Below are 23,803 nucleotides of genomic sequence, written 5' to 3'. Positions count from 1 at the left end.
CAAGACTATACCGGGACTTCCTTCCTACATGGAATCTCCAGATAAGAATAGTATCTGCAAATATCTGCACTAATATACGCCATCATGCTCATATCCTAGTCAGGTATGATGATAATGAATGAAACTACCGGGTCCCCTTAGCGCCGGGAGGGACCGCCGGAACCAACAAACTGATTGGCATAAACCCTCCCGGATGGTTCATGACTCGGGCTCGCACAGACTCTCTGTTCGTTGACGGAGATGATTACATTACTGTAACACCGCTCGGAGGCTGTCCTTCAGTTAGTTGCTTATGAAAAAAAATATAGGAAATATAAGGTAGCGTGCTATCTTTCCAGAATTGTATTATTGTCGTTCTATGCAGTTGTAACGGTCTGTATCTTAAGAGGTACGATTCCTGGCTTTTGTGTGAGGGGGTACTATCATGCAAGGTCATGCTACGGATGTCTTCGAGATCGGCTTTTGAAGTGGGATTATCTTGCAACTCACTAAAGTAAAACTGTTTATCAAGTTGCATGATTGCTTGTCTGTACAATTATTTAAAAATGATTATATAGTAGTTGAGTACTAACATAGTATACTAAATTAAGTTATACTCGGTAGAGATACGATCTAATTTATATATAACACGCCCAAAGATCACGATCAGCCAACCACACTATCAAACTCATATCATATCTTCCAATTCAGTGCTTTAAATCCTTGACACAAGGCTGCGACAGTCCAGACTTGACGGAAGAATACAGTTAAAGTATAGCAATACATCGTGACACCCGTATCATATCCCCTACTCACCTACAGCTCAACTCATGGACCCCAGCCCCTTCCCCAATATCCATCTTCCCAGCCCTCGCCTGCCTCAGCCCAGCCAGCTCATACGCCAACACAGCCCGACAACATATAACCGACGCGAGGAACCGCCCGGCGTTAGCGAGCGCATCTTGAACTGAAATAAACAATAGACTGGATAGCACCATCGTGCCATACAAGATATGAACCACTGCGCCGGTGGAGACACACCAAGAAAACAACAGGAATAGATACGATTCTTCGATCTCGTCGACGTCTGGGGCAGGAGTAGCGTATAACGATGGGGTGATCTCACGGACGAGATATGCCCGAAACCAATCCAGCCGGGTATTAAAACGTGGTTCTACTACAGGGTGTCGGATGACACGGTAGCGGAGTGATAGAGCGATCATTCCCCCGATATGAATCAGTGCGATGATGAACGCCCAGATAAGCGGCTGCGCGGTGACTTCCGTCGCGTAGTTGCATATGCACCGGATGCCTAGCTGGTAGCAGACGGTTGCAATATTCGCGACGGCGCCTAACGCGACGATATACTCCAGTGCCGAGATGAGGATCCATGTCCTCCCGCCCGGTTTCGCGATGGTGATCCTTTTCTTTACCCCGTCGGCGCCGAGGAGTGCTTTCACGTTGGGGTATTCGAAGGGTCGGTCCGGGAGAACGGCCGGTGATCCTAGGGCCAAACACAGTGAGAGGAATGGTCGGCCTGCGACCCGTGCCAGGATGGCAGTGTCGACTGTGTTGGAACCCAGCATGGAGAGCATGGTCGGCAAGAGGCCGAGGATAACGCCTGCGTTGGCCATGTTGGCTTTCACATTTTCCGGGAGGTTGCTTAGCATACAAGAGACCAGGGGCGCGGTCAAGGCGCTGCCCTTTGTCGGGTCATACCAGAGCTGGTATTCTGGGTTGAAGCCGGGGGTTTGGTTGAGGTAGTTGTGGTACTGCTCGGAGCAGTTGTTGTTGAGGACGAATTCGATCTGCGAGCGGAATTGTTTGTACCAGTGCTGGAATTGATCGGGCGCTGCTGCTGCCACGGCAGCCTGTATCAGGAGTAGAAGCAGTATTCGCATGGTGGGATAAGGCTTTGTGGTGCGACGAGGAATTGAAGCAGTGGTTATCAGGGACTCTTCGAGCGAAGCTGAATCCTTCCCTGATTTAATTCAAGGCGCTAAAACCGCCCCTCCGGATGATTACGAGTCATTATTGCACTGTCATCGTATCAGTTCCTGCATACCTGATCCGTGTGGCGGCTTAGCGTATCCTTCGCGTCGATGATGAACCTATCTTGGATAGCTCGACATAGTGTGACTGAGAGAGCCTATCAGGCTGTTCTCTTGGGGCTAGCGGAGATTGAGCGCAAGGACCGCACCGAACTAGGACAGCTGGAGCTTTGACACCTTTTCTTTAGTTAAGGCAACTGTGACTTTACAAATGCCGATGCCAAGGTCCCTAACTTATCACGCGCTTGACAATCTATTAGGGTTTAGCAGCCCTATCTTGGGGTTTCTGACCTCATGCGTAACTCCCGAGGGCCCGACAGAAATTGTACGACTGCCCTAGTCCCACTGAACTCAGACTACCAGAGCATTCCAGATGGAATAAATAACTAGGGCTTTGTATGTAACATCTCGTCTAACGCTAGTACAACGCCCAGCTCCTAATTCAAAGGGGTCATATAGTCATAAAGTTGGTCATAAATACAGAGGATAAATGTACAACTCATCTTGCTCCAGGGGTATATGCAGATACTGTGGGGATCGAAGAGGGCCAAATAGAGAAAGGCCAGTCTCGGAAGAGATGCAGCAAAGGTTGAAGTGAAATTTGTACGGAGAGGTGACATAAAATCAAGTCTCTCCCCAAAGCCCGAACACAGGAAGATCCTCCGCCATATAGAGGAGTCCATTATCTGAAAGGATCATATCAGAGAGAGGTGTTTGGCCTTCGTTGTCCGGCATTCCATGTGGGCCAGTAGGGATTGTACCTCCTGGTGAGCAACCGATGGGAATGCCTGTCGTCGTCAAAGTGGAAATGGCTGTGTCGTATGGGAAGGGTCCTTCAGTGGCACATAAGGCATCCCAGATACCGTCATCAGGGTGGGCTGTAGCAGTTGTTTGCTCTATAGATTGGGAGGGGAGGGGCCCGTCGGCAAATTTGTCTGGGGATAGAGGAGACGGGACTGTTGCTTGATCCCCGCGGTTGGTTGAAATGGTGTGGTGGTTATTACTAGTGCTTGAAGCTTCGTTGGACGGGCCTACTTCGCCAAAAAGCTGGTCGACTTGTTTGCTACGACGTTCCATCCATTGACGATTCCGGCGGCGGACGTATTCACCAACTGCACCTCGCAGGTATTTGATGATTTGGAAAAAGCGGCAGGCATGAGGATCATGCGGAACGAACAAACCAAGGAACTTTTCGGCCTTGTTCAAGCCCTCTTCCAGTGGGAGCAGATTGTCATAGTCAGCAAAGAATGCCGCCCCTAAGACAACAGCCGAGTTGAAAACGGAATTGATTAAGAATGGAAGCCTTCGCGGCAGGGACGAGTATTGAGAGAGATCGTCAACGACGTTGAGACTGCGCAATGCGGAATAAACGCATGCATCGGCAAAAAGCGAGAGTCGCGAGTTGTTGACTTTACTCTCGGAAAGTCCTGACTCGCTTTTATTTTTCACATACTGAGAGACTCGGAAGACCAGGAATGGCCGGGTCAACAGAATAATCGACCAGTAATACGAGCCGAATATATGGGCTGCAGCCAAGGTGTCCTCGAGAGTTTTGGCAGCATCAAGTCGTTCTGTCTGCATTCGTAGGAAGGTTGGCAGGTTTCGGACCCACGCGCGATGTTGATTCGAGATGCTGTCCGCAACACTAATCGACACCACCTGCCTCATGTAAACTTCCGTAAGGATCCGCTCGAAAATACGACATAGCGAAACAACCGTCAGGGAAAGTTGCTCTTCCGGCTGCAGGCGCTGTTGTGCCCCTGGCGTGTTGCCATCGTGTGGGTCGTAGTCAAAGTCCGTCGTGGCTGGAGGGCGACCCAGAGAGGCGCTGAGGAAGAGATCCATCATGCGCAGGCTTTTCCACACACGTTCCCGGGCACGCCGCTCTCGCGTGCAGAAGAGCGTGTTCGCATCTTTCCTGTGGATGCCGACCGCATACGCGGCACGAAGAGCAATTCCCAGATTCATGAAAGCGCCGTTGCGACGGCAAGCACCCAGCATATACATTGAAATGAGGACATATGACTGTATAGTGGAGATGCTGGGGGTCTCCGTAAAAGCCGAAAATGCCAGCTGACGCCCACTGATAAAGTATTTCTCCGCCAGGGTGTGGTTGGTATCCGATACTTGGGCCCCAATGGCGAGCACTAGATAAAATATTGAGCTCACGGTGTCTTCGTCGCCCGTTGGGTTCTCAATCCAATTGGCCAGTCGTGGATGGAATTCCTCAAGGTCAAAGAGATTCAATAGGGGACTAGTTGCAAGAACATATTGGCGAGCCAATTGTTGAGCTTCTTCATTTCTTGGGGGCGGTATCAATGGTCCCGTCTGTGTAGTGGAGCTACTTTGAAAAGCCTCAAGCATTGAATGGCGTGAATTATCTTCCGTGAATTCGCAACGGCCAATTGACGAGGATACTATGCGACGGACACTTTGGAGAAAGGACAAACTCGCGGAGTCGCCAATGTACATGAATTTACCTTGTCCATCGCGAAGAAGCCTGGCCACCTTCGGAACCGGAGCCGTCCCGTCTTTATCATCCACCACCTGTTGTTCTAGATTTGCGCTACGATCTTCGAGGGAGTTCAGCAGTCGGTCCATGGCGGTTTGTCTTTGCGGAGTAGGCACAAGGCGTTCGCTGAGCAACATTGTATCTTTCGAGCTCTCGCTGGGCTTCAGCAAGCGGGCCGGCTTGTCCGAAAAATGGCATTCTGATTCTTTGTGGCGTTGAACACAGATTGTGCATGGTTGCTCTCCATTGCATTTCTGCTTCCTCCGCTTACAACTATCGCACGCTCGTCGGCATCGTAGCCGGCCACCCGGAGGCGCGGTGACCTTCGGCATGACACAAATGGGGCACCTGATGGATATAGACTCCGGATCTCAGGTTAAATTGAAGTTCGTAACCGGCCGAGCGAAGTTGCCGCGAATAGAGTAAATGCCGAAGTGCCAAGTCGCGGGGTCCGGTGGTTATTTGATATTCGATCTGTGATGAGGGTCGCCTACTCCGGCCGACTGAAGGCTACTCAAGACATGACTCCTCGGTCTATACCAGGCGATCGATAATCACGGCTAGTCACCCTGCCGACGTGGTTAGTTGTGTCTAGCGAGAGAAATTGCATTGCGAAGAGGATTAAGTCGGGATGGTTTGCTTTCCCCGGAACAAAATGCGGAGCACATCCACGCCGGATTATTAAGCATCGCCCAGACCGCCTGCCCACACTCATTCAATTATCGTCATCAATCCATACTACCATTTCGTGTATATCGAATTGAAACATCCCATTACCACTATGTAGCTAGAAAATACATGAGACTCGCAAAAACAGAGTCATCTACTCAGGGCGGAAAGAGACAATCTTCCCCCATGTATCAGCCGTGCCCCAGATACCATGTCGCAAGCACGACAGCTGCACAATCTGACTATGGTCGACAAAAAGGTTGACATCAATACCAAACTCCCGGATATACCAATTGTAGACCTTTGGATCTGCAGCCTCAAACATTACGCGCTCCAACGGCAATTCCTTCATGATCGTGGACACCACATCCGTGCGCCAGGACTGTACATTCTCCGTGATGCCCTCGGACTCGATCATCAGGCGCTCTACCCCCGCGTTGAGGAACTTATGGCCTAAGCTGACCAGCTTTCCAGGATCCGAGGTGCCGGTTGCCTCTAGGCCGGCGGCTGGGGTGTCGCCGCCTGCGCCGAATTGAATACCCAGCTCGGGCTTCGCTTTTAACTTGTATGCGTGGACTTTGTCGACGAGGCGCAGCCAGTCGTCTTCGGGGAGTGATAGGAAGCCGGATGAGAGCTCGACTACGTCAAAGCTGTAGTACTGGTGTGTCAGTATGGTGTATGTGGCGCACAACTAGGTCAAATGGCGACAAACCCTAGGTCCCTGCACTTCTGGAAGTATTTGTCAAAGACAGCATTTGTATCTGGATGAGTGAGGAGGTGTTCGGCCCATCCACCCTACACATCTAAATTAGACGATATGCCCCCTTAAACCCAATCATTGTACAGGGAAAACTCACCGTCGAAACATAAACGCCATGCTCATGAGCCAGATCAATCAGCTCCCTCAAGGGCTTCTCCTGAAACAGTGAAAAAGAGCCTATAACCGGGGTCAGATCGTTGGTTCGACAAGACTCGACGCTGCACCTACCTCCTGCAAACTTGAGACCATCCACGTGAGTCCCCATTCTGTAAGCCGTACGTTAGCAACACTATGTTATTATCGGCGTTGCTGCTGAACATACGTTTCAAGCACATCGGCCAGGTATCTCTTGCCCATCACCTATAGTGCATCGCATATCATCAGCCCAACTGCAATCAACGGTACAATTGCAAAAGTATATAGTGCATACCGTGTAGTACGGGCCCCTGATCTCGGTGACACCCTTGCTCCTCGGCTTTGGCGGCCTAGGGTTGGACCGTGCGAACCCGAATCCATTCTTCTTATCCTGGAGCAGGGTTACATTCTTCTCTGCGGGTGTTGTCGCAGTTAGATATCTGCAAGGTCCCATCGAACATGCGACTTTCGGGACCTGTTGGGAGGCAGATTTCAGGATGGGTTTGGAGGAAACGGGGGAGAGGCGTGGCATATTCGACAACATGGTGACTTTTATATAGTTGTACTTCTCGTGCAGCGGATGAGCGGAGATGCCGAAGGACAGAACAACTAATTCAACTACTAGAAAATAGGTTTATACGCGTAGGATCAGTTGATTGACCTCAGAAATATATATAGTTGCTCTATATCTATGTGTTCGGTGTGAGATTGCCCTGACGTAAGGTGTGTGTCACCCCCGTGGAGAAGCAAAGAGCAAATTATGGATCGCCATGCATAAATCAGAGGTATTAATCTGAGAGTGTATCCTGCTATTCGTCCTTTGCTAACCCCTTCTGTATTATGTATTTCTCTACATCATTCTAAGGACGATGGGGTCATCATGTCCACGTGATCGATATCAAATTCTATTCAAGTGGACTCAGGAGTATGTTGTAAGACTATAGAGCTTCCCTGGCAACTCTAAGGAGAAAACTGGCTAATATTCAGATGCTCCTATGCATTTCCCGGAGTCTAATCCTAATACCAAGACTTGTGGTCATAGGCCAGTAGTACTCGATCTTACAGGCTAGTATACTACGTCCATACAATGGTCCACAAGCTATCTACTGCCAACGGTTAATGATTATCTCCGCCGCTTTTTCAGCGATCCCATATACAGCTGTCTGTGGATGGCCGGATAACAAAACTGGAATGACACTGGCGTCGACCACCCGAAGATTCTCCGTGCCATACACGGTCAGATTTCCATTGACCACCCCATGGAGTTCCTGCGGTAACATCGCACATGTGCCGACAGAATGCCATATTGTTGAAGCACTGTTGATTACATACTCCATCCACTGTTTATCACTATCGGGCCCATCACCAACCACCGAAAGGCCTGGTTCGTATTCTTCGGTCCAGGCGTGCCGGAGAGGGGCTGTTGATGCCAACTTACGCATGTACTTCGCGGCAGATGCGAGAGCCTGGATATCATATTCATGGGAGAAGTAGTTTGGTTGTATCTGCGGAGCTGTCGAGATCGAGGACGACGTCACATGTATCGACCCCGTACTGAAGGGGTGCAGCATGACTGCGATCAACGTGAAGAAGTTTGAACCGTAGAGTGGAGATGTCTTTGGTGGGTACCCTTTTGTTCCGAGATATCCATCTCCGGAGATTATCTCAACCTGTGGAACATTCTCTTCTTCATGTTGTATTTGATGAAGCTGAATATGAGCTCTGATGCGCTCGATGGGCGACGATGAGAGGGGTTTATCAGCGGCTTTGCGTGCTAAAGATTCCATGCGCGTAGGCTCGTCAGCCACGCCAGTCCAGTTAAGAAAAGCGTAGCTACCCCCAGTATAGTCGTATATGGACTTTTTACCTGCATTATAAGCTTTCAGTTGCTCTTTCGCGAAAGTGGTATTTGTCTGAAGCAGATCGAGCGAGGTGTAGTTGGGGAGAAGTCGATAGGAGCTCTCAATTCGCAGATGATCCTGCAGATTCTCTCCAACACCAGGGAGATCAACTAGCGGTTGGATATTGGCAGCACGCAGCACATCTTTCTGACCGATTCCGGAGAGCTCCAACAGGCCGGGGCTTTGCAGGGTGCCAGCAGCAACAATGACTTCCTTCTTTGACCAGACAGTTGTGTTATCTTCCAGAGTGACGCCTGTTGCTACCAGATCTCCTCGATCCATACTCACCAAATCAATCTTGCGCACCCTAGTCTCTACCCGTATATGAAGATTGGGTCCTGCAAGCGAGGGATATCCTGGGTGGTGGGCACTATACGACCTTTTCCGATCGAAATACCGGACGTTTGAAGGCTGGAACACGCGGCCAAGAACATTTCCTCCCAGTGAATTGCGGTTCTCTGTCACATCCAGGGTTTTCAACGCTTCCATGAAGAACTCCTGGTGTTCTGGCACCCAATCACCGATCATCGTCTGGACGGGACCACCAAAACCTACGCCTTGGTCACCGTACTTGTCTGACAAAGTGAAATTCTCAGCTTTGAGCATAGAGCGGATCATCTCTGACCAGTCCCATCCATCATTTCCTAACTTTTTCCATGTGTCATACTCGACCTTACTGGCTCTGTTCCACGCCATGAAGTTGAGCGCGGAACTTCCGCCCAGGACCTTTCCTCGGCCTTGAGCCAGGGAACGGTTGCCCGCATGCTGTTGTGGGACAGTAGTGAAATTCCAGTCGTACGATGATGCGATGGCCGAGCCCATCATAGCCGGGATATTGATGCGAGGCTCGTTCGCGGCATCAGGGCCAGCTTCCAGCACAAGGATAGAACTCTCCGGCAGTCCACGACTTAGTCGTGAGGCCAGGGCAAGACCGGCTGTGCCGCCCCCGACAATAACCTATTGAGAGTATTAGAAGATGATGGTGGGAGCGGAAAAATGATCCCCAGTGGCCCTACAAAGTCATACTCAAGGTCGGCTTGACAAGTCGCGGCAGCAATCGCTGTCAAAAACAGCCTGAGTAGCATCCTCAACCGGAGTTGCTTTGGTTGCGATTGAGCCGTGTAGAATCTCTTAGTCGTAGGACCGTTGCTAAATTGCAACCTGGGCGAAGAGCCCTCTTATATGTAATATCACATGGTTCCTTCTATTTTCGAGGTCAATCCCTTGCCTTGGTATTTGTGAATGGACTGTGGCTGACCTCCGGGATGCGACTGCCAACTTGGATGCCCCTGGGACCGTCGTGAGTGCAGTAAACAAGTTAATTGACGTAGCGCTGGTGCATGACTAGAAACAGTTTCCCACATCATTAAGACACATCGGACGGAGTACCTCGTACTTCACTCAGCAATGGAGCTGTCTTGAGTTTAGCATCAACCAATTCTTCTCCATCTCTATAGAGTATTCCCGTACGTGTATATATTAAAACCAACCAGGCGTAGAGCAAATGACTGTGGAGAGGTCACGTTTCCAGCTGATCGTCGACAAAGCTGACCTTTTTTAGTGGCATTTCAATCTCTCCCAAGACTTTGTTATGGAATGAGAGCTCTAGTTTCCATGACCTGTAGGATCCAGATGGATGTGAGCATTCTCTTAAATTTGAGCCGATATCACAGTGACTTTTTCAATGGCCTAAGTGAAGATGACACCTCCTGAATCAGAGTGAGACAGTTTCCGTCAATCCATCTTAGTCTAACAAAGGGGGAAAGATGAAGACGAGCACTAGATCGGTAATTACCAGCTATGGCATCCTCTTCCTGCACGAGGAACATATATACAAAGGAGGTAAAGCCACGCTTTTAACCGAAGTCAGGTAATCACTGCTTGAAGTACTCTTCCTATGGTGTTATATGCAAAGCTCTGAAACTATAAATACTAATAATGTAGCTTGAACGTACTTGTTGTGGGCGCATCAAGATATCGCTATATACAGTTCATGATAATCATACTGTCGCTCAGCGTCAGATATTAGTTGACAAGCTAGCAGTTAGTGCGAGTGACCTATCTTTTGTAAACAGCACAGCTCTAGAGATAGCCCTATCAAAGCCTATACATTATTCAAGATCAATTTAGAATGGATCCTTCTAATCACGCTAACGCTCAATCCGCATCTATGCCAGCATATTCCCACGTATCAGTGGTATTTCAGCGGCCCTTGCCACCAGAGATATCCTGTCCCAGGCGGTATCCTCCGACCTTCTCCCATTCCACCTTCTGCCGTGTGATGGGGAGCTGTCTGCGCAAGCCCTTGAATGCGCCCTCAGCCATCTGCACGAACGCGCGGTTCAGGTCCTCCTGGTAGTCGCGCTCCGCAGTTGCAATGCGGGAAATGATGCTCTCGGCGGAAGTGGATGGGACGGAAAGCTTGATGGGTTTATTCGTGTTGAGCGCCACGTTGCCATCTTCGTAGTAGTGGACGTCAACCTGGATCTTGCCGGTCACGGTCGTGGGCTCAGAAACAGGGAACTGGTAGGTAGCGCGGAAGCGCCCGTTCCTTAACGAATAACCCATTAGCACCATTATATCCGACAAACCGACTGATATGGACTCACCAGAAGTTGTTAGGTGAGTAGCGGTTCGAAACCAGCAAAATTGCCACCGCAGAGTCGTTTTCAATGGGGTATACACCATAGGCGCAATTAGGGTAGTGCTCCCGGGCGTGAGCACCAAGCGACTTGAGTAGCGATTTGCTGCAATTGTTATCAGCAGCAGCCTTCCAACCCGGTATCCACCAACTCACATCAAGTCCGCATTTTGCGAATCCAATACATACGACTGCGCCGCGGAGGCTTCCTGAAGCCAATGTCAGCTTAGTCCCCGCCGAGACCCCACCAAAGAGCGGCCATACTTGTGTGACATGATCGACTTCGAAGGACGTCTGGCTCTCGACGTCAAAGTAGCGGTTACCCTCCAGTTTATTGTATTCGCTGATAAGGACCTTTGCAATTGCCTTGTCAGACATTGACTCTCCACAGCGATTATAAGGATCACTCCACCTCCTGACTCGCCCCGGGGAGCTTCACGGTCGCCAGTTGCGTCTCATTGTATCGCTCAAATGCGGGAGCAAGGGATGGGATGATATCGGCGCCGTCAGAGGTAAGCGTTTTCACATCTGGTCATTCGGTCTTGTTTAGCTATTGAATTTGGATGGTACGGAAGCTCTGGCGGGGGAGCATATGCAGTCTGGAATGCGGGGAGTGGGCAATATGAACGAAGGAAGAAAAATTACCGGCAACAACGTCCGCGAGCTAAAAGGTCAATGTTAGCGACACAGCGAAAATATACCATAGGAGTAGAGCTCGACTTCACAGGCATACCTCGCCTGGCGGGGCACCCTCAATGAACGAGGAAGCGATGTCAACTGTGGATGCCATGTGGACGATCAATTAAGAACAAGTTGTGAGTAGGTTTGGTGGATATATTCTTTCAGGGTATGAAAATATATGCAAACAAATATCCAGTAGACAGGTAAACGACCGTAGATGATGAAAGAGCTCCTGAAACTGCGGTGCTTCCCCAGTGTCAACAGCGGGAGCTTTAGCGCCGTAAGCGCCCGCACCTCGCACGTGGCCATTGGGAACGAGGACCGCGGCTATTCAACTTGTATGATTCAACCCTCTGTTATATGCAATTTTGATTAAAGTATGATATTTTGATTAGGTGCTATCTATGATGTCGATGCATCAGAAGCAGATGGAGCTATACTAGCAAAGTACTATTGTTACCCAACCACAAGGCCCCCACTTGACGCCATGTATGAAATAATCAAAGGCAATGTCCAACCAGCCCAAAATATAAAACAGCTCCACGCTAAATTAAACCCAGAAAGGAAAGGCATGCAGAAGTAAAACTATTATGGTAGTGATAACAAGAAACGAGCCCGGCTCGTGCAGAAGAACGCCTGGATGTCAAGAGCGTCGACTATCACTCGATGCTCATATTCATGAGTCCATCGTTCGTTTCAGTCATCCCTTGCAGGCCCACTCGCTTCAGATGGCCTGTATGCTTGGGTGTAGATGGATTCCGGGTACCGCTTTCAGTGCTCGGCTGGTCAGGGAAGAGAGAGCCGATGTTGGCTTTGGGTGGACCCCAAATGCTGCTGCCCGTATCCCTCACGGCAGGTGAATTAGGCATCACCGGACTACTCTGGACGCTCATACTCGGAGATACCGCCCTTCGCTTGAACAGGTTCGGATCGAAATCGTCCTCACGGCGCCGTTTCCTTTTGAATTCCAATATCGAGATTGGTTGAGTTGCGATTGGAGTCGAACAGCGTGAGCTGGGCCTCTCGCTCGGTTTCGCAAACTCAGATGTCGATCCCACGGTAGTTGAGGGCGTGATATCCATGGAGAGGTCGTCCTCAGATACCGAAGTTCCCATCTGACGTAAAGGCGGCGGCGGTGGCGTACGATACCGTTCATCAAAAGAATTCCAAAACTCAGCACCAGCAGAATTTCGGTGGGCTTCCTCGCTAAAGCTAGGTTCATCGGGGACAGAGGTCCCAGTTTTCGCCGGCACGTCATCCAGATTCCGGTGCAGATCAGTTGGCTGGAAGAGATTACTTGACGAGAGGGCATCCAAACTGGGGGACGTCTGCGGAATTTCTGGCTCGCTCTCCCGGACCTGCCGAATGACCTCAGCTTCCCGCTTTGCCTCACAGTCGATAGGGGCCGATTCCTCCATCAGTGCGGCTCGAATACGTGCGAAGGTCTTCGTCTTTGGCTAGATGAGGTGTGAGCGGAGGTTCAGACGATCATGGAATGGAAGAGCTCACCAATAAACTACTTCTACGTGTAACAGCTCGTCGAATAACACCCAAGGGCCCGCCTTCGGAGTTCGAGGTACCTGGGCTGTTACCTCGGTTTTCCCCTTCATCACTCAAATCTGAGAGACGAAGATCACGAGTACCCAAACTCAAGCTTTCACGCCGTGCACTCAAGCTAGACCGTGAGCCAAAGTAACCATTCTGATTCTCGATGCTCTTCATCACCGGTGGAGACAGCGGGCCAGGGCTGGGTTTCGAACTGTTTCCGCTGGCACTGCTAGAGCTATGTCTACTGCGTCCTTTACGAAACCTAGCCCGTTGAAAGCTCATGAGACTTGCTGCTGCCTGCGAATACCCACCCATCCAATCGTTACCCGGACTGGGCACATTGCCCACTGCAAAATGATTCATCTTGTTGGCTTGGGGTGTATTCATTATCATGTCGTCCCTATCGCCAATCATCGGTTCGTCATCTTCCTCACTGCTACTAGTATCTGATTCCATCATGTTCACACTTGATACAGAGCTTGAAATTGCCGTTCTATCCGCTGGCCCGGATGTAGAAAACGGAGGTACCGAAGTCGATCCCAAAGAACCACGACGTTGGGGGATTGTCATTCCCCGCCCACCAATCGTTGGTGAAGAATCGGGCGATGATTCGGCAAGCGTAGAATGATGAAGGTTAGTACAAGCTCGAGAAAAGTCGAGGCCACGGGAGCGTCGAGGGAGGACAGAGCCTGGGGAGCCGTAGATCTGGGACGAATCAAGCTTCGGGGAGAGTGGAGCACGGCTAGATAAGGACGAGGATCCGGATGGTTTTGAAGGCAAGTTTAGAGGTAAGCCATGCATAAAAGGCCGATGAGGTGTTTCTGGTGTAGATGAAAGAGAGTTATCATCTTTACTCGACGGCCGGTGTTCTTCGGAGGTGGAACGTGCAGATATCGGTTTTGGCGCGTCGGACAACGACCGTGACTTCGGTGAAGGGCGCAATGGTGGTCCAAGTGAAGCAGATTTTCCTGAAGTTTCTGTATCGGTTGCAGATTCACCTTGTTCCTTCCGTTGCGATAACTGTTCACTTAGTTTACTTGCGAATGGCAGGGACGGCACGCTGTGCGATACAGTGGATGAAGTAGTCGACGACGTCATTTTGCGATTGAATACTCGGCTTCAACACGTGTCAATGCTTTGGAACAGTGAAATTAAAACATGATGAAGTCTTCCAGTGCGACGATCTGGCGGCGGTTAAGTACTTGGGAGGTCAGTGTCACAATGAGTATACGACGGCGCGCGATCAATAAGCGGCACAAAGAAGATCTTTCTCGCGTAGTTCTTGATATTTCCCACAGAAACAATAGTTGAGTAGAGGCAAAACAAGAAGATAAACAAGGTATGGATATAGTCGAGAGGTTTCCAAGAAGGAAAGATGGGACGGACGCCTAGGAATGTCGGACCTTGGGTCTGCTACTGAAATCGGTACTGACGTCCTTTGCCGCTGGATTTGGCGAATCACGCTCTGTGTAGCCCCTCCTCCTCGTCTGGCGATGCTGATTGGTCCGGCAGCCATGGCACCACTTTCGATAAGCATCGTGAGATCTGAGTACCCGTCATGCTTTACACATTCTAACACTAAGAGGTCTCGTTCAGAGAAAATGGATATTTTACATGCATAAAACACAGAAGAATAGAAATTGCCAAAGGAAAATGTCCCATGATTCCAAAGAAACTCGTCTCATCGTGATGGTTGTGTCCAAGTCACGCCAAGCTCATGGCAGTACTGATTGGCGCAACATACCATTCCCAATCGTTACAGCTCGTCGCGTGATCCAACGAATCAACAGAGGATCCTTTCAGCATGTCACTGTCCCTAGCTTGCCATACCTTGACGATGACTGCTCTGGTGCGCGCAACATTCGAGACACTCGATTCCGCCATCGCAGCCAACGCACGTAGCACAAGCGGTCGGCCGTATACAACGGTCTCGCCATCGGACCACACCTCGTCATGAAGAGGGTCTAATTCCACAGCAGCCACAAAGACAGGCCACGTCATACTGACTGGTGATCCAGAATCAAGTAAATCTGAAACGAGTCGTAGAACCTTCCGAACGTATTTAACAACCAACGAGGTAGATGGTGACGCCCCATATAAGGCGCAATGCAAATACAACACCGCAGCCAACCGCTTTAGCTCTGCGGCAGTCTGGAGTGTTGGGTCGTCATCATCATCACCATCGATTTCCTGGACCAAGTTCTCAAGTTTTTGTCCCAGAGAAGCTGATCGTAGAGAGAAAGCCGCCCGGGCGGAATCAGAAGTAAGCTGTCGTCTTGTCCGGCTCAATTCTGTAATAGAAGACAGTATAGAGACGAGTTCCGGACTGCAGCCCATCCACAAATCGATGTTACGCTCATTTTCTTGCCAATAGTCACTTCCAAATAACACTTCCTCGCCGCATGCCGTGCGGCCCATGACATCTTGAAATGCAAAGAATAACTCGGCAAAGGTTGTAATAGGGTCTTGGACACCACGGGACTTAGAAAGCATTGTCTGTTGTCTTCTAAGGCGGATAAGGTCCTTGGCTCCCTTCAGATGAATCGTCCAGCGCTCATCACAATTATCCACGATTTCATACAGGCACAGCATCATCATGATAGCCAGCACTTCAGGGTCGGTCGAGCAGCTCAAGGTCCCTTCTGTTGCAAGTCGGTGGCGGAGGCCCCTCAACGCTTCGGACTTAAGATGAAGTCCTATGACCCCGTAGGTCGGATCAAATCGAGACCAGTGACATGCCCCCAGTGCCTGGATCGATTTGAACAGTATTGGTGATGCAGATAGACAGAATGGAAGAATGATTGATGCAAATGGCGATGATAGCTTTGAGCTGGCAGTTGTACGGGGACACACTTGCTGAAGGTAATACTCGAAGAGGTGTCCCTGGTTTTGTCCAGCAACGTGGGGAAACAACGGTAAGGAGGCCATAGGCTGCGGCAGCTGTTGTAGAATTGGCCCATACTCTGAGATATCTACTAGCGCAGGCCAGTTTGACCTGACTGCCAGTCTTTCTTTTCCTTTGTCGCGAACCACCACCGCGTTTAATTCATCACAAGCAACGTTGACTTGGTCCGGTTGCTCAAAAGTCGAGACCCCGCTATTGACAAACCCCCAAGACTCAATGAAAGGGATATCGCACCATTCTTGGTCATCATCCAGAAGCGAAGATGAGGGCGGCGATGCCTTGGATTGAGAGCCGGACTTACTCCAAACGCCAGCTCGACCGAAGGCAAGCCCTCGACTCACAAACTCCGACTCCCATTTCAGGACCAGTTGCGTTGAGCAAACTAGGCCCCTTTCCCGACACCTGGTACAGATCGGCTTTTGTGTGTCACAACGGACTCGACTCGCGCGGCATTCCTTGCAGCCGCTACGGCTTCGGGTCTTGACCGGACCCACGCGGTCTGCAGCCTTTTTACGCGGCATCCGATAGGAGGAAACTTTACATGGCCAGTCTTCCGGACAAGATCAATTTCCTAGCGCCATCAATACGTTGATGAGCAGGAGCAGTCTCACAGTAAAGAGAACCAGGCTTTGACTCAGTTAGCCAGAGATACTCGTGGCAGAAGAGGCCCAAAACTGGGACAAACGAATGACTGCCTGTCAGAGGCTATGATACGTGGGCCAGTGCAGTGAGGAGATAAGGACGATCTTGACTGGGTCTATTATAATTAATGATGGGGGAACAACGCTTATCGAGTCAAATCAGAGAGAGTTTTTGTGGAGCGGACTTGCAATTGATTGATAGTAAAGCCAAGAGTGGAATCATGTGGGATCCGCTCTGCTCATGTAGCCTTCCACCAATAGAAACTCTTTCTACCACCCGGCGGGGAACCAATGTTGATTGGATCACTTTTGCCTGCCCATTGCAGCCTGAGGCTGTGATCTATACTATACAATACAAGAAGCATAGATGGCTATCTCAGAAAACCACCGAATTCGGTTCCCACATGAATAAGGATCAATAATATTGGTCATCTCTTGCACAGTTTTCATGACCAAGTGCTCTCGCCAAAGGTCTCGTTCGCCTTCAACTCTAACCACGGAGTGCCTTTACTATCAACCGTTCCGCCATTGACATTGTTTCCCCACCAGCTAAGGCTAACGCCAGGAAGTACCAATGAAAAGAAAATCAGAATAGCAGAGACAGCAACACCGGAGTCTAGGGCTGCGGACAGGACATAGTTGTACTTGGCCCACCAGTTTGGTCGACGACCTTTAATGATCTATGGATTGTTAATGGCCAGCAAGGCAACACGGTGCTATGCTCAGTAGGCTTACCTTATTGAAGATCAAGCTGACTACAAACGCTGTAGAGTAGTTGATGCCAGTCTATAGGTCATATGTTAGTTAAGAGTAATCTAACATCGTTTTGCGCACCACATACCGCCGGTGGTAGATTTCCCGTCCCAGCAAAGAAAATAGGCCAATGGATCGCATTCAAGATGCGGTTATTGGGATACTTCTTTCGAAGAAAGAATGTAATGATGGGAAGTAGTGCACCGATCCAGAACATGTGAAGAAGTCCAGAATACCTCTGCCCAATATTGTAAAGTCGTGCGGGTCCAATGGCTGTAACAGGTATCAGTCACTCGTACTTGTTAGAATGGAAGTGTACTTGCTCACCTCCCCAGAATACAGCACTGTTATAGTTGACTCGACCTTGGGGGCAGGTGAAATTGTTTGGCTGGTCGTTTGCGCATACGTCCTTGACATGCCCAAGCATCCACAGCAGGACACCATCTGGTGTAATCATCAGCAGGGCCTTTTAGGACATGTACCCCTTCCACTACTTACTCTGTGTCAGAGTGCCGAGGATACAGGCAATCAACTGAGCGACGAACAGTGTTCGCCGTGGTACCTTCATGTACAAACCAAGCTGGTGGGTGCACCGAAAGTTATCAGCGCATGTCATATATGAAAAAGATTCAGAGCTACTGTACCTTCATGTCAGCACCGTAGTACATTGCTTGACTAAGACCAGTGTATGCATAAAACTAGTCGGCTGGTCAGCGCCAGATTTATGCCAATGGTAGGTGTGAATCGGACCTTAAAGATTAGAAGGACAAGCGGCTTTCCCTTGAGCAAATAACCAGACACAATTTCTCCCAAAACAGTTAGAACATTGGCGTTGAGGTTTGCCACGGCATACACAGTTCCGACCGGAATCACATAAAGCGTAGCCAGAGCTAGGGTAATGAATAGTCCCCAGAAAGGAAGCCCGGTGTTCCAGACATATTGGACCATGATGGCAACAGCCACAACGATGACCTTTCCATGTTAATCATACGATGTATAATGATTGCATAGCCAGGACTTACTGTCAAGATCGCATACCACCACCATGCAACATCAGGATAGCGTGAAAGTAAACGTGCATGTATGTCCTTCTTGTTTTGACCCCTGAAGGTATCAAGGATATCTTTGGTATGATGGAGGACTACGTGAGTCAAAAGACAACTCAGAACGGCAAACCCAACGCCATAGCTTAGCGCAAATGTGATGGGTAAGAAAATAGGGCTGTAGTCCCGATACTTAGCATCATCAATTATACCTTCGTCATTCAGAATCCGGGTCGAGTTGTAGAGATTTCCGGTGTTGTCGTAAGCGTCAGAGCCGGTCAGAGGTAGGTGGGCAGTGTACCAGGTATTGGTATAGTACAAGATTGGCGCAATGACAGCATAAATACAAAACCAACCAGCAAAGACATTTGCCTGTGCCCAAAATGGGATTGTCAAGGGAGAAGAGTTGTAGGCAATTTGGCTCCAGTCGAATGTGGTGGGCATGTATCCGAGGCCAGTCGTCATTCCAAACAAATTGTTTACCACTTTGTTGTCTGGACATAGTGTTAGTGAGTTTACTATGCGATTCATTGGTAAGAAGCGTACTTGGAGCTGCCCAGCAGATAAAAGCAAATGTACTTAGCCCGGTGAATATATATCCAGGAAGCCAGTACCAGCAAAAGCTGCCAATGAAGACGTACAAGAAGAACCGATACCGGGAAATTCTCCAGCCATCGGCTATAGGATTTGCGCCACTGTGCAAAGTTTGGAATAGAGCTGCATTCGCCAAAGTAGAAGGCCAAATCTAGTGGGGTGTTAGTAACGGGCACGTATCAGCCATGGTTCGATGTGAATTACCATATGTGGTGGCTCTATTATATATCTGTATGATAGGCCCGCAAGGCCGAGTCCGAACATCTGCATAGACAACGCTAGCAAGATTTGGTATCCTACTGGGGTCGGCATGCCCAAATACACCTTCTGTGCCTGTATGATAGCACTTGCCTGATCTGTTGTCAGCATTGATGTCAAATTGTCGCAAGTGAACGCTTACCCATGACTGATTGAAGCTAAGATTTGACATGATCGTAATTACTGCATGTTCCTTGACATTGAAATGGTGGTCAGGGTTGATAGGGATTTCCCGACCAAACACGCGTATCGTCATGATGGGTAGTGCTTTTGCGAAAAAGCACCCAACGGGGTAGCTGATAAGCTGCGCTACCAGGGAAGTGATTGTAACACTGGGATAGCGCATAGAGAAGAATTGGTTCACACCCGTGCCGACCTCCACTTCCTGTCAGCATTGCAATGCCACCTTCCTACACGTTTAATCAAGACATACCAGGGTAAATACGATCCCCAAAAACCACATTCGAAAGGTGTTGATCGGTAACGTCGGATCATCCGTATTCGGTACATTGGCACGGACCTCCAGGTAAGGAGAGTTGTCTGAGTCAATAGTATACTCGACATCTTGACTTTCTCCAATCGCAATTTCCAAGGCTTCCTCGGCCGTCACGGGCTTTTTGGGTGCGCCATCACCCTCCAAGGTTGGATCCTGAGGGCATTCCTCAACATCTGCATCCTGCAGTCCACGAGACCGTAATCGACTCATGGGAGCGTGCAATCCAGCGGACAGTAGCCCAAAATCTTGCTTGAACGGAACGCGGGGGCACGGAAACCACAAAGGCTACAATTGGGAGGCTATGGCATTGAGGGCTTCAATCCTGAGGGTGGTCATTGGCCTCCCTTATATAGTGGCATGTAGCTCAACCGGAGGGCCATATCTATCTAGACTTTGACATTACCGGAAAGGAGGCAAATAGTACGGAGAATTGAAAAGATAACAATTTTAGACCAGATAGAAGGTCCTCCCCAGACACTGACCCGTCGATCATGGGTGGCGCACTGTCGCAAGCTAGAATGTGGGGAGAGTCAACGGGCGCCAGGATCGGGTCCATTCCGATACCAGGCTACATACTAGTAGTACATCCAAGTATTCTTAAGCCTAGGGCAGGACACTGATAGGAAGGTAAGGTCCAAGCGAAGGATGACACGGCACCAGCCGACAGCATTGCAGAAGTCTTATCCTGATCAAGACTAGCTAAGGCGGCTAAATATCCCTAAGATTTAGCGTTATCTGCCACCACAATCCCGGTGCTAACGTACGGACGGACCAGCCTTACCTGTCTACCGGCATCCAATAATCCGAATCGATACGAGGACTGGGCCAACTGATAAGTTTTAGTGGAGACATTGCTCGGTGTGGCTCCGATCCTGGCCGACGTCGGTCAAACATAAGGAAGGTACAGACTTATTATAACAAGTATACGAGAGGGCCGTGGATCGTCTCACTCAGACCCAGTGCATGGTTGACTCTGAAACCATGTATCGCGTGGGTGGACAGTGCACGCGGGGAACTTTCTTATCCAGTCTTATTGGATAATGACTACTTTTAATCGATAGCGGTCAATCCGCACGATAGCTTTCTCCAACAAGTTCAAACCGCGTGGACCTTCCACCCCGCCGGTCCGGCAGATTGCAACATCTCGTATGATTCATACGTCGGGCTCGTTTGCCGGTGGTATAAAGGATGAAAGCTGACATCTTCCACGAAAGTCCTCCCACACCAAATTGGCTTTTCTAGACCATTTCGGGGCCATCTTAATTACGGCAGTCTTGCTGCCGGAGCTCCTTCTTTTGTCTAATTATTGACATCAACATTCTCACTGCAACAAGGCACAAAATCACTATGACTGTCACCAAATCTTCCTCGATCCTGGTCATCGGTACTGGCACTTGGGGTGCTTCGACTGCCCTCCACCTTGGTCGCAGGGGATACACCAATGTCACCGTCCTGGACCCATACACAGTGCCCTCGCCAATTTCGGCGGGAAACGACGTGAACAAGATCATCTCCTCGGGGCAATACAGCAACAAGAAGGATGAGATTGAAGTTAACGAAATTCTTGCAGAGGAGGCCTTCAAAGGCTGGACAACCGATCCCTTATTCAAGCCATATTATCATGATACTGGCGTTGTAATGTCGGCTTGCAGCAGTGCTGGCCTGGATCGCCTCGGAATCCGAGTAAGGCCGGAAGAGGAACGTGATGTTGCCCAAGTCACGAAGCCGGAGCACTTCCGCCAACTGGCCCCCGCTGTGCTGAAAGGAGACTTCCCGGGATGGAGAGGCTACCATATTCGCTCGAACGCTGGCTGGGCACACGCCCGAAACGCCCTCGTGGCCGCTATACGCGAAGCAGAGAAACTCGGTGTTAAATTCGTAACTGGCACGCAAGGAAGAGTCATCACCCTTATCTTCGAGAACAACGACGTCAAGGGTGCCGTCACCGCAGACGGAAAGATCTGGCGCGCGGAGCAAACAGTTCTCTGCGCTGGCGCAAATGCTGCGCAATTTTTGGATTTCAAGGACCAGCTCCGCCCAACGGCATGGACACTCGCCCATATCCAGCTCAAACCTGAGGAACGCGCTCTCTACAAGAACTTGCCAGTGATTTTTAACATCGAGAAAGGATTTTTCTTCGAGCCCGATGAGGAGCGCGGGGAGATCAAGATCTGCGATGAACATCCGGGATACACTAACATGGTTAAGTCTGCCGACGGCCACTTGATGAGCCTTCCCTTTGAGAAAACCCAGATCCCGAAGGAGGCTGAGACCAGAGTCAGAGCTTTGCTGTCGGAGACCATGCCTCAATTAGCCGATCGCCCATTTAGCTTCGCCCGTGTTTGCTGGTGTGCGGACACCCCAAACCGTGAATTCATCATTGACCGCCACCCTGAACACCCCTCTCTTGTTTTGGGATGTGGCGCTTCTGGAAGGGGTGAGTATATGCACTAGATCATTCTATGCTTATAGATGCTAATTAGTTATCGTCCAGGGTTCAAATATCTTCCCTCGATCGGCAACCTCATTGCTGATGCCATTGAAGACAAAGTTCCAGAGAAAGTTCACAAGCTTACGCGATGGAGTCCAGACATTGCTGTTGACAGAAAGTGGAGAGACACTCTGGGCCGCTTTGGGGGGCCCAACCGTGTCATGGACTTCCATGATGTCAAGGAATGGACTAACGTGCAGAACAAGGATAGTGCGAAGCTGTAGAGGAGCTGCTATACGTATAGATAATTAATGATAATTCAGCTACTTCCTTAGTCACGTTCTATCCGTAGCTCTCAAACACAGTAACGGTTTTCTTACAGCTCATATATACACTAGTGTAGAGAATAACCCCGAATCCGATACATAGTTTGAAGGGTATCATTATTTTACAAGAAAGAGAAAAAGAACCTTACACTCGACGTGGCGATGATGAAGTTTCACTAAGTTGGTAAGCCTCCTCCTCAGCTCCCCATTGACTGGAAGGAACCACAGGTCTCTGTACTTGTTGTTCCTCGTCACTGGGAAGCTTGTGGAATCCCTCTTCGCCGGTGATTCCTGCTTTGTCGTAGGGCGTGTCGCAGATAACGGACCGCAGAGAGGGATAGTAGCGACGGTACGAGAAATAGGCAACCACAGTACCTAGGATAGAGCCACATGTGACATCGTATACATCATGTCTGTAATCATCAAGACGTGAAATCGCAACCATCAATGCGCAGAGAAAAGGCAAAAGAGCCACAAGGCAGCGGCAAAGGTCGGTCCTCGGCCTGAACACATGCATTTGACCGGAAAGGAAGCTGGGAGAAAACAACCGTTAGAGATATGCAATGTTGAGGGGCTGATTTGTGGGCCAAAACCCACAAGGACAAATATCCCAGCCCGCCAAATGAAAAGCTGCTGTGGCCGCTTGGAAAACTTCTCCATCCTTCCTGAAGAATATGTTGACTTGTCTGGGTGCATACGGTCCACGCAACCAGCTTGTTTTCAGGAGTGCCCTTCTTGGGGATACAGCGTGAGATCAAGTCGGGGCGAGGTCGTCCCACCGCGTTCTTGATTATATCCGTGAGCAGCGAAGTCAACATCAAGGCGACTAAGAAACCAAGTATAGTTACTTGGACTTTATAGGGCTTCGGTCGGAACGTGGCAGCCCACAAGAGCATTAATACAAACGGAATGACCCCAGCGTATATGATAGACCATACTAGTGTACATTATCAGTGCTTAGAGCGCAACGTCTCGATATGGAAGACGCTCACCAACAGGAACTCTTTCCACTACAGCAAAGGGATATTGAATGGCCTTGTTGTCAAGGGAAAACAGACGATGAAATGGATTCACAAATAGCTGGATCTGAATGTGAACGTATTAGCAAACTGAGATCAATAAATTAGATAAACAAGGCACCGACCAAGATCCATCCTCCTACAATACATCCTAGCGCCAGATAGTCAACCGCCGGAAACGATCGTTGGTAGAAACGAGCCACAGCGCCAGGTACCCCGGATTGTGCCGGGCGGGCAAAGGATGCAGCAGATAATCCACTACGAGACATCTCTGTGGTGTCAATTGAAGTACGGGTTCATAGATATGACAGTCTCCTTGAGACTGAGGACAGGAATCCGAAACGCTTGCGACAGCCATGAGACCACTGCCGCCTTTAGACGCACAGACCACCGCTACTCCCGCGGTATCTCCGCATCGCATTCCCAGACACTTTACTCTGTACCATCACACCCAAACTAC

General features: G+C 49.7%; 9 protein-coding genes across 9 annotated transcripts; 1 reads left to right on the top strand and 8 right to left on the bottom strand.

Annotated features, from left to right (window-relative positions):
• Window positions 1-791: 791 nt before the first annotated feature.
• On the bottom strand, window positions 792-1,880 carry BDV37DRAFT_277588 (uncharacterized protein; the record flags this gene model as incomplete). Its single annotated transcript, XM_032085805.1, has 1 exon — window positions 792-1,880. One exon carries the CDS (start codon window positions 1,878-1,880, stop codon window positions 792-794), a length of 1,089 nt encoding a protein of 362 aa, XP_031947258.1.
• A 774-nt stretch (window positions 1,881-2,654) lies between these two features.
• Window positions 2,655-6,650, bottom strand: BDV37DRAFT_267553 (coma-domain-containing protein; the record flags this gene model as incomplete). Its single annotated transcript, XM_032084046.1, has 6 exons — window positions 2,655-4,865; window positions 5,320-5,321; window positions 5,422-5,861; window positions 5,924-6,006; window positions 6,069-6,209; window positions 6,402-6,650. 6 exons carry the CDS (start codon window positions 6,648-6,650, stop codon window positions 2,655-2,657), a joined length of 3,126 nt encoding a protein of 1,041 aa, XP_031947257.1.
• A 559-nt stretch (window positions 6,651-7,209) lies between these two features.
• On the bottom strand, window positions 7,210-9,092 carry BDV37DRAFT_277585 (GMC family oxidoreductase; the record flags this gene model as incomplete). The annotated part of the gene is made up of 2 exons (XM_032085804.1): window positions 7,210-8,964; window positions 9,024-9,092. 2 exons carry the CDS (start codon window positions 9,090-9,092, stop codon window positions 7,210-7,212), a joined length of 1,824 nt encoding a protein of 607 aa, XP_031947256.1.
• Window positions 9,093-10,014: 922 nt separating this feature from the next.
• Window positions 10,015-11,533, bottom strand: BDV37DRAFT_235414 (F-actin-capping protein subunit alpha). Its single transcript, XM_032080489.1, has 7 exons — window positions 11,382-11,533; window positions 11,294-11,312; window positions 11,061-11,176; window positions 10,913-11,002; window positions 10,805-10,857; window positions 10,617-10,754; window positions 10,015-10,558 (listed from the first exon to the last, which is right to left on the bottom strand). The coding sequence occupies exons 1-7, from the start codon at window positions 11,436-11,438 to the stop codon at window positions 10,210-10,212; spliced, it is 822 nt and encodes a 273-aa protein (XP_031947255.1). The 5' UTR covers window positions 11,439-11,533; the 3' UTR covers window positions 10,015-10,209.
• A 162-nt stretch (window positions 11,534-11,695) lies between these two features.
• BDV37DRAFT_235411 (uncharacterized protein) lies at window positions 11,696-14,247 on the bottom strand. The gene is made up of 2 exons (XM_032080488.1): window positions 12,839-14,247; window positions 11,696-12,786 (listed from the first exon to the last, which is right to left on the bottom strand). The coding sequence occupies exons 1-2, from the start codon at window positions 13,973-13,975 to the stop codon at window positions 11,989-11,991; spliced, it is 1,935 nt and encodes a 644-aa protein (XP_031947254.1). The 5' UTR covers window positions 13,976-14,247; the 3' UTR covers window positions 11,696-11,988.
• On the bottom strand, window positions 14,248-16,567 carry BDV37DRAFT_235409 (Zn(II)2Cys6 transcription factor). The gene has a single exon (XM_032080487.1). The coding sequence runs from the start codon at window positions 16,301-16,303 to the stop codon at window positions 14,582-14,584; it is 1,722 nt and encodes a 573-aa protein (XP_031947253.1). The 5' UTR covers window positions 16,304-16,567; the 3' UTR covers window positions 14,248-14,581.
• Window positions 16,568-16,869: 302 nt separating this feature from the next.
• Window positions 16,870-19,777, bottom strand: optE (small oligopeptide transporter, OPT family; the record flags this gene model as incomplete). The annotated part of the gene is made up of 12 exons (XM_032085803.1): window positions 16,870-17,103; window positions 17,159-17,209; window positions 17,265-17,449; window positions 17,504-17,620; window positions 17,675-17,756; window positions 17,821-17,874; window positions 17,927-18,148; window positions 18,199-18,713; window positions 18,766-18,964; window positions 19,018-19,164; window positions 19,214-19,447; window positions 19,505-19,777. The coding sequence occupies 12 exons, from the start codon at window positions 19,775-19,777 to the stop codon at window positions 16,870-16,872; spliced, it is 2,313 nt and encodes a 770-aa protein (XP_031947252.1).
• An 848-nt stretch (window positions 19,778-20,625) lies between these two features.
• Window positions 20,626-22,282, top strand: BDV37DRAFT_290161 (NAD(P)/FAD-dependent oxidoreductase; the record flags this gene model as incomplete). Its single annotated transcript, XM_032088652.1, has 2 exons — window positions 20,626-22,004; window positions 22,062-22,282. The coding sequence occupies exons 1-2, from the start codon at window positions 20,915-20,917 to the stop codon at window positions 22,280-22,282; spliced, it is 1,311 nt and encodes a 436-aa protein (XP_031947251.1). The 5' UTR covers window positions 20,626-20,914.
• Window positions 22,283-22,373: 91 nt separating this feature from the next.
• BDV37DRAFT_235404 (phosphatase PAP2 family protein) lies at window positions 22,374-23,645 on the bottom strand. Its single transcript, XM_032080486.1, has 4 exons — window positions 23,469-23,645; window positions 23,317-23,410; window positions 22,922-23,261; window positions 22,374-22,857 (listed from the first exon to the last, which is right to left on the bottom strand). The coding sequence occupies exons 1-4, from the start codon at window positions 23,610-23,612 to the stop codon at window positions 22,470-22,472; spliced, it is 966 nt and encodes a 321-aa protein (XP_031947250.1). The 5' UTR covers window positions 23,613-23,645; the 3' UTR covers window positions 22,374-22,469.
• Window positions 23,646-23,803: the final 158 nt, after the last annotated feature.

Source organism: Aspergillus pseudonomiae (genome assembly GCF_009193645.1).
Source record: "Aspergillus pseudonomiae strain CBS 119388 unplaced genomic scaffold BDV37scaffold_1, whole genome shotgun sequence".
NCBI lineage: Eukaryota > Fungi > Ascomycota > Eurotiomycetes > Eurotiales > Aspergillaceae > Aspergillus > Aspergillus pseudonomiae.
Note: the sequence above shows the minus strand (reverse complement) of the source record. Positions and strands in the feature narration are given on the sequence as shown.

What these genes read in the sequence shown, in the direction of transcription:
- BDV37DRAFT_235411 (XM_032080488.1), bottom strand. Translation starts at nt 13,975, where the DNA reads ATGACGTCGTCGACTACTTCATCCACTGTATCGCACAGCGTGCCGTCC. An exon ending in CACGTAGAAGTAGTTTATTG is followed by an intron (nt 12,787 to 12,838) that starts GTGAGCTCTTCC and finishes CACCTCATCTAG; the next exon opens with CCAAAGACGAAGACCTTCGC.
- BDV37DRAFT_235404 (XM_032080486.1), bottom strand. Translation starts at nt 23,612, where the DNA reads ATGTCTCGTAGTGGATTATCTGCTGCATCCTTTGCCCGCCCGGCACAA. An exon ending in AGTGGAAAGAGTTCCTGTTG is followed by an intron (nt 23,262 to 23,316) that starts GTGAGCGTCTTC and finishes AATGTACACTAG; the next exon opens with TATGGTCTATCATATACGCT. An exon ending in GGGCTGGGATATTTGTCCTT is followed by an intron (nt 22,858 to 22,921) that starts GTGGGTTTTGGC and finishes GTTTTCTCCCAG; the next exon opens with CTTCCTTTCCGGTCAAATGC.
- BDV37DRAFT_235414 (XM_032080489.1), bottom strand. Translation starts at nt 11,438, where the DNA reads ATGGCATCCACAGTTGACATCGCTTCCTCGTTCATTGAGGGTGCCCCG. An exon ending in AAGTCGATCATGTCACACAA is followed by an intron (nt 10,858 to 10,912) that starts GTATGGCCGCTC and finishes CATTGGCTTCAG; the next exon opens with GAAGCCTCCGCGGCGCAGTC. An exon ending in TCGCAAAATGCGGACTTGAT is followed by an intron (nt 10,755 to 10,804) that starts GTGAGTTGGTGG and finishes TAACAATTGCAG; the next exon opens with CAAATCGCTACTCAAGTCGC.
- BDV37DRAFT_235409 (XM_032080487.1), bottom strand. Translation starts at nt 16,303, where the DNA reads ATGCCGCGTAAAAAGGCTGCAGACCGCGTGGGTCCGGTCAAGACCCGA.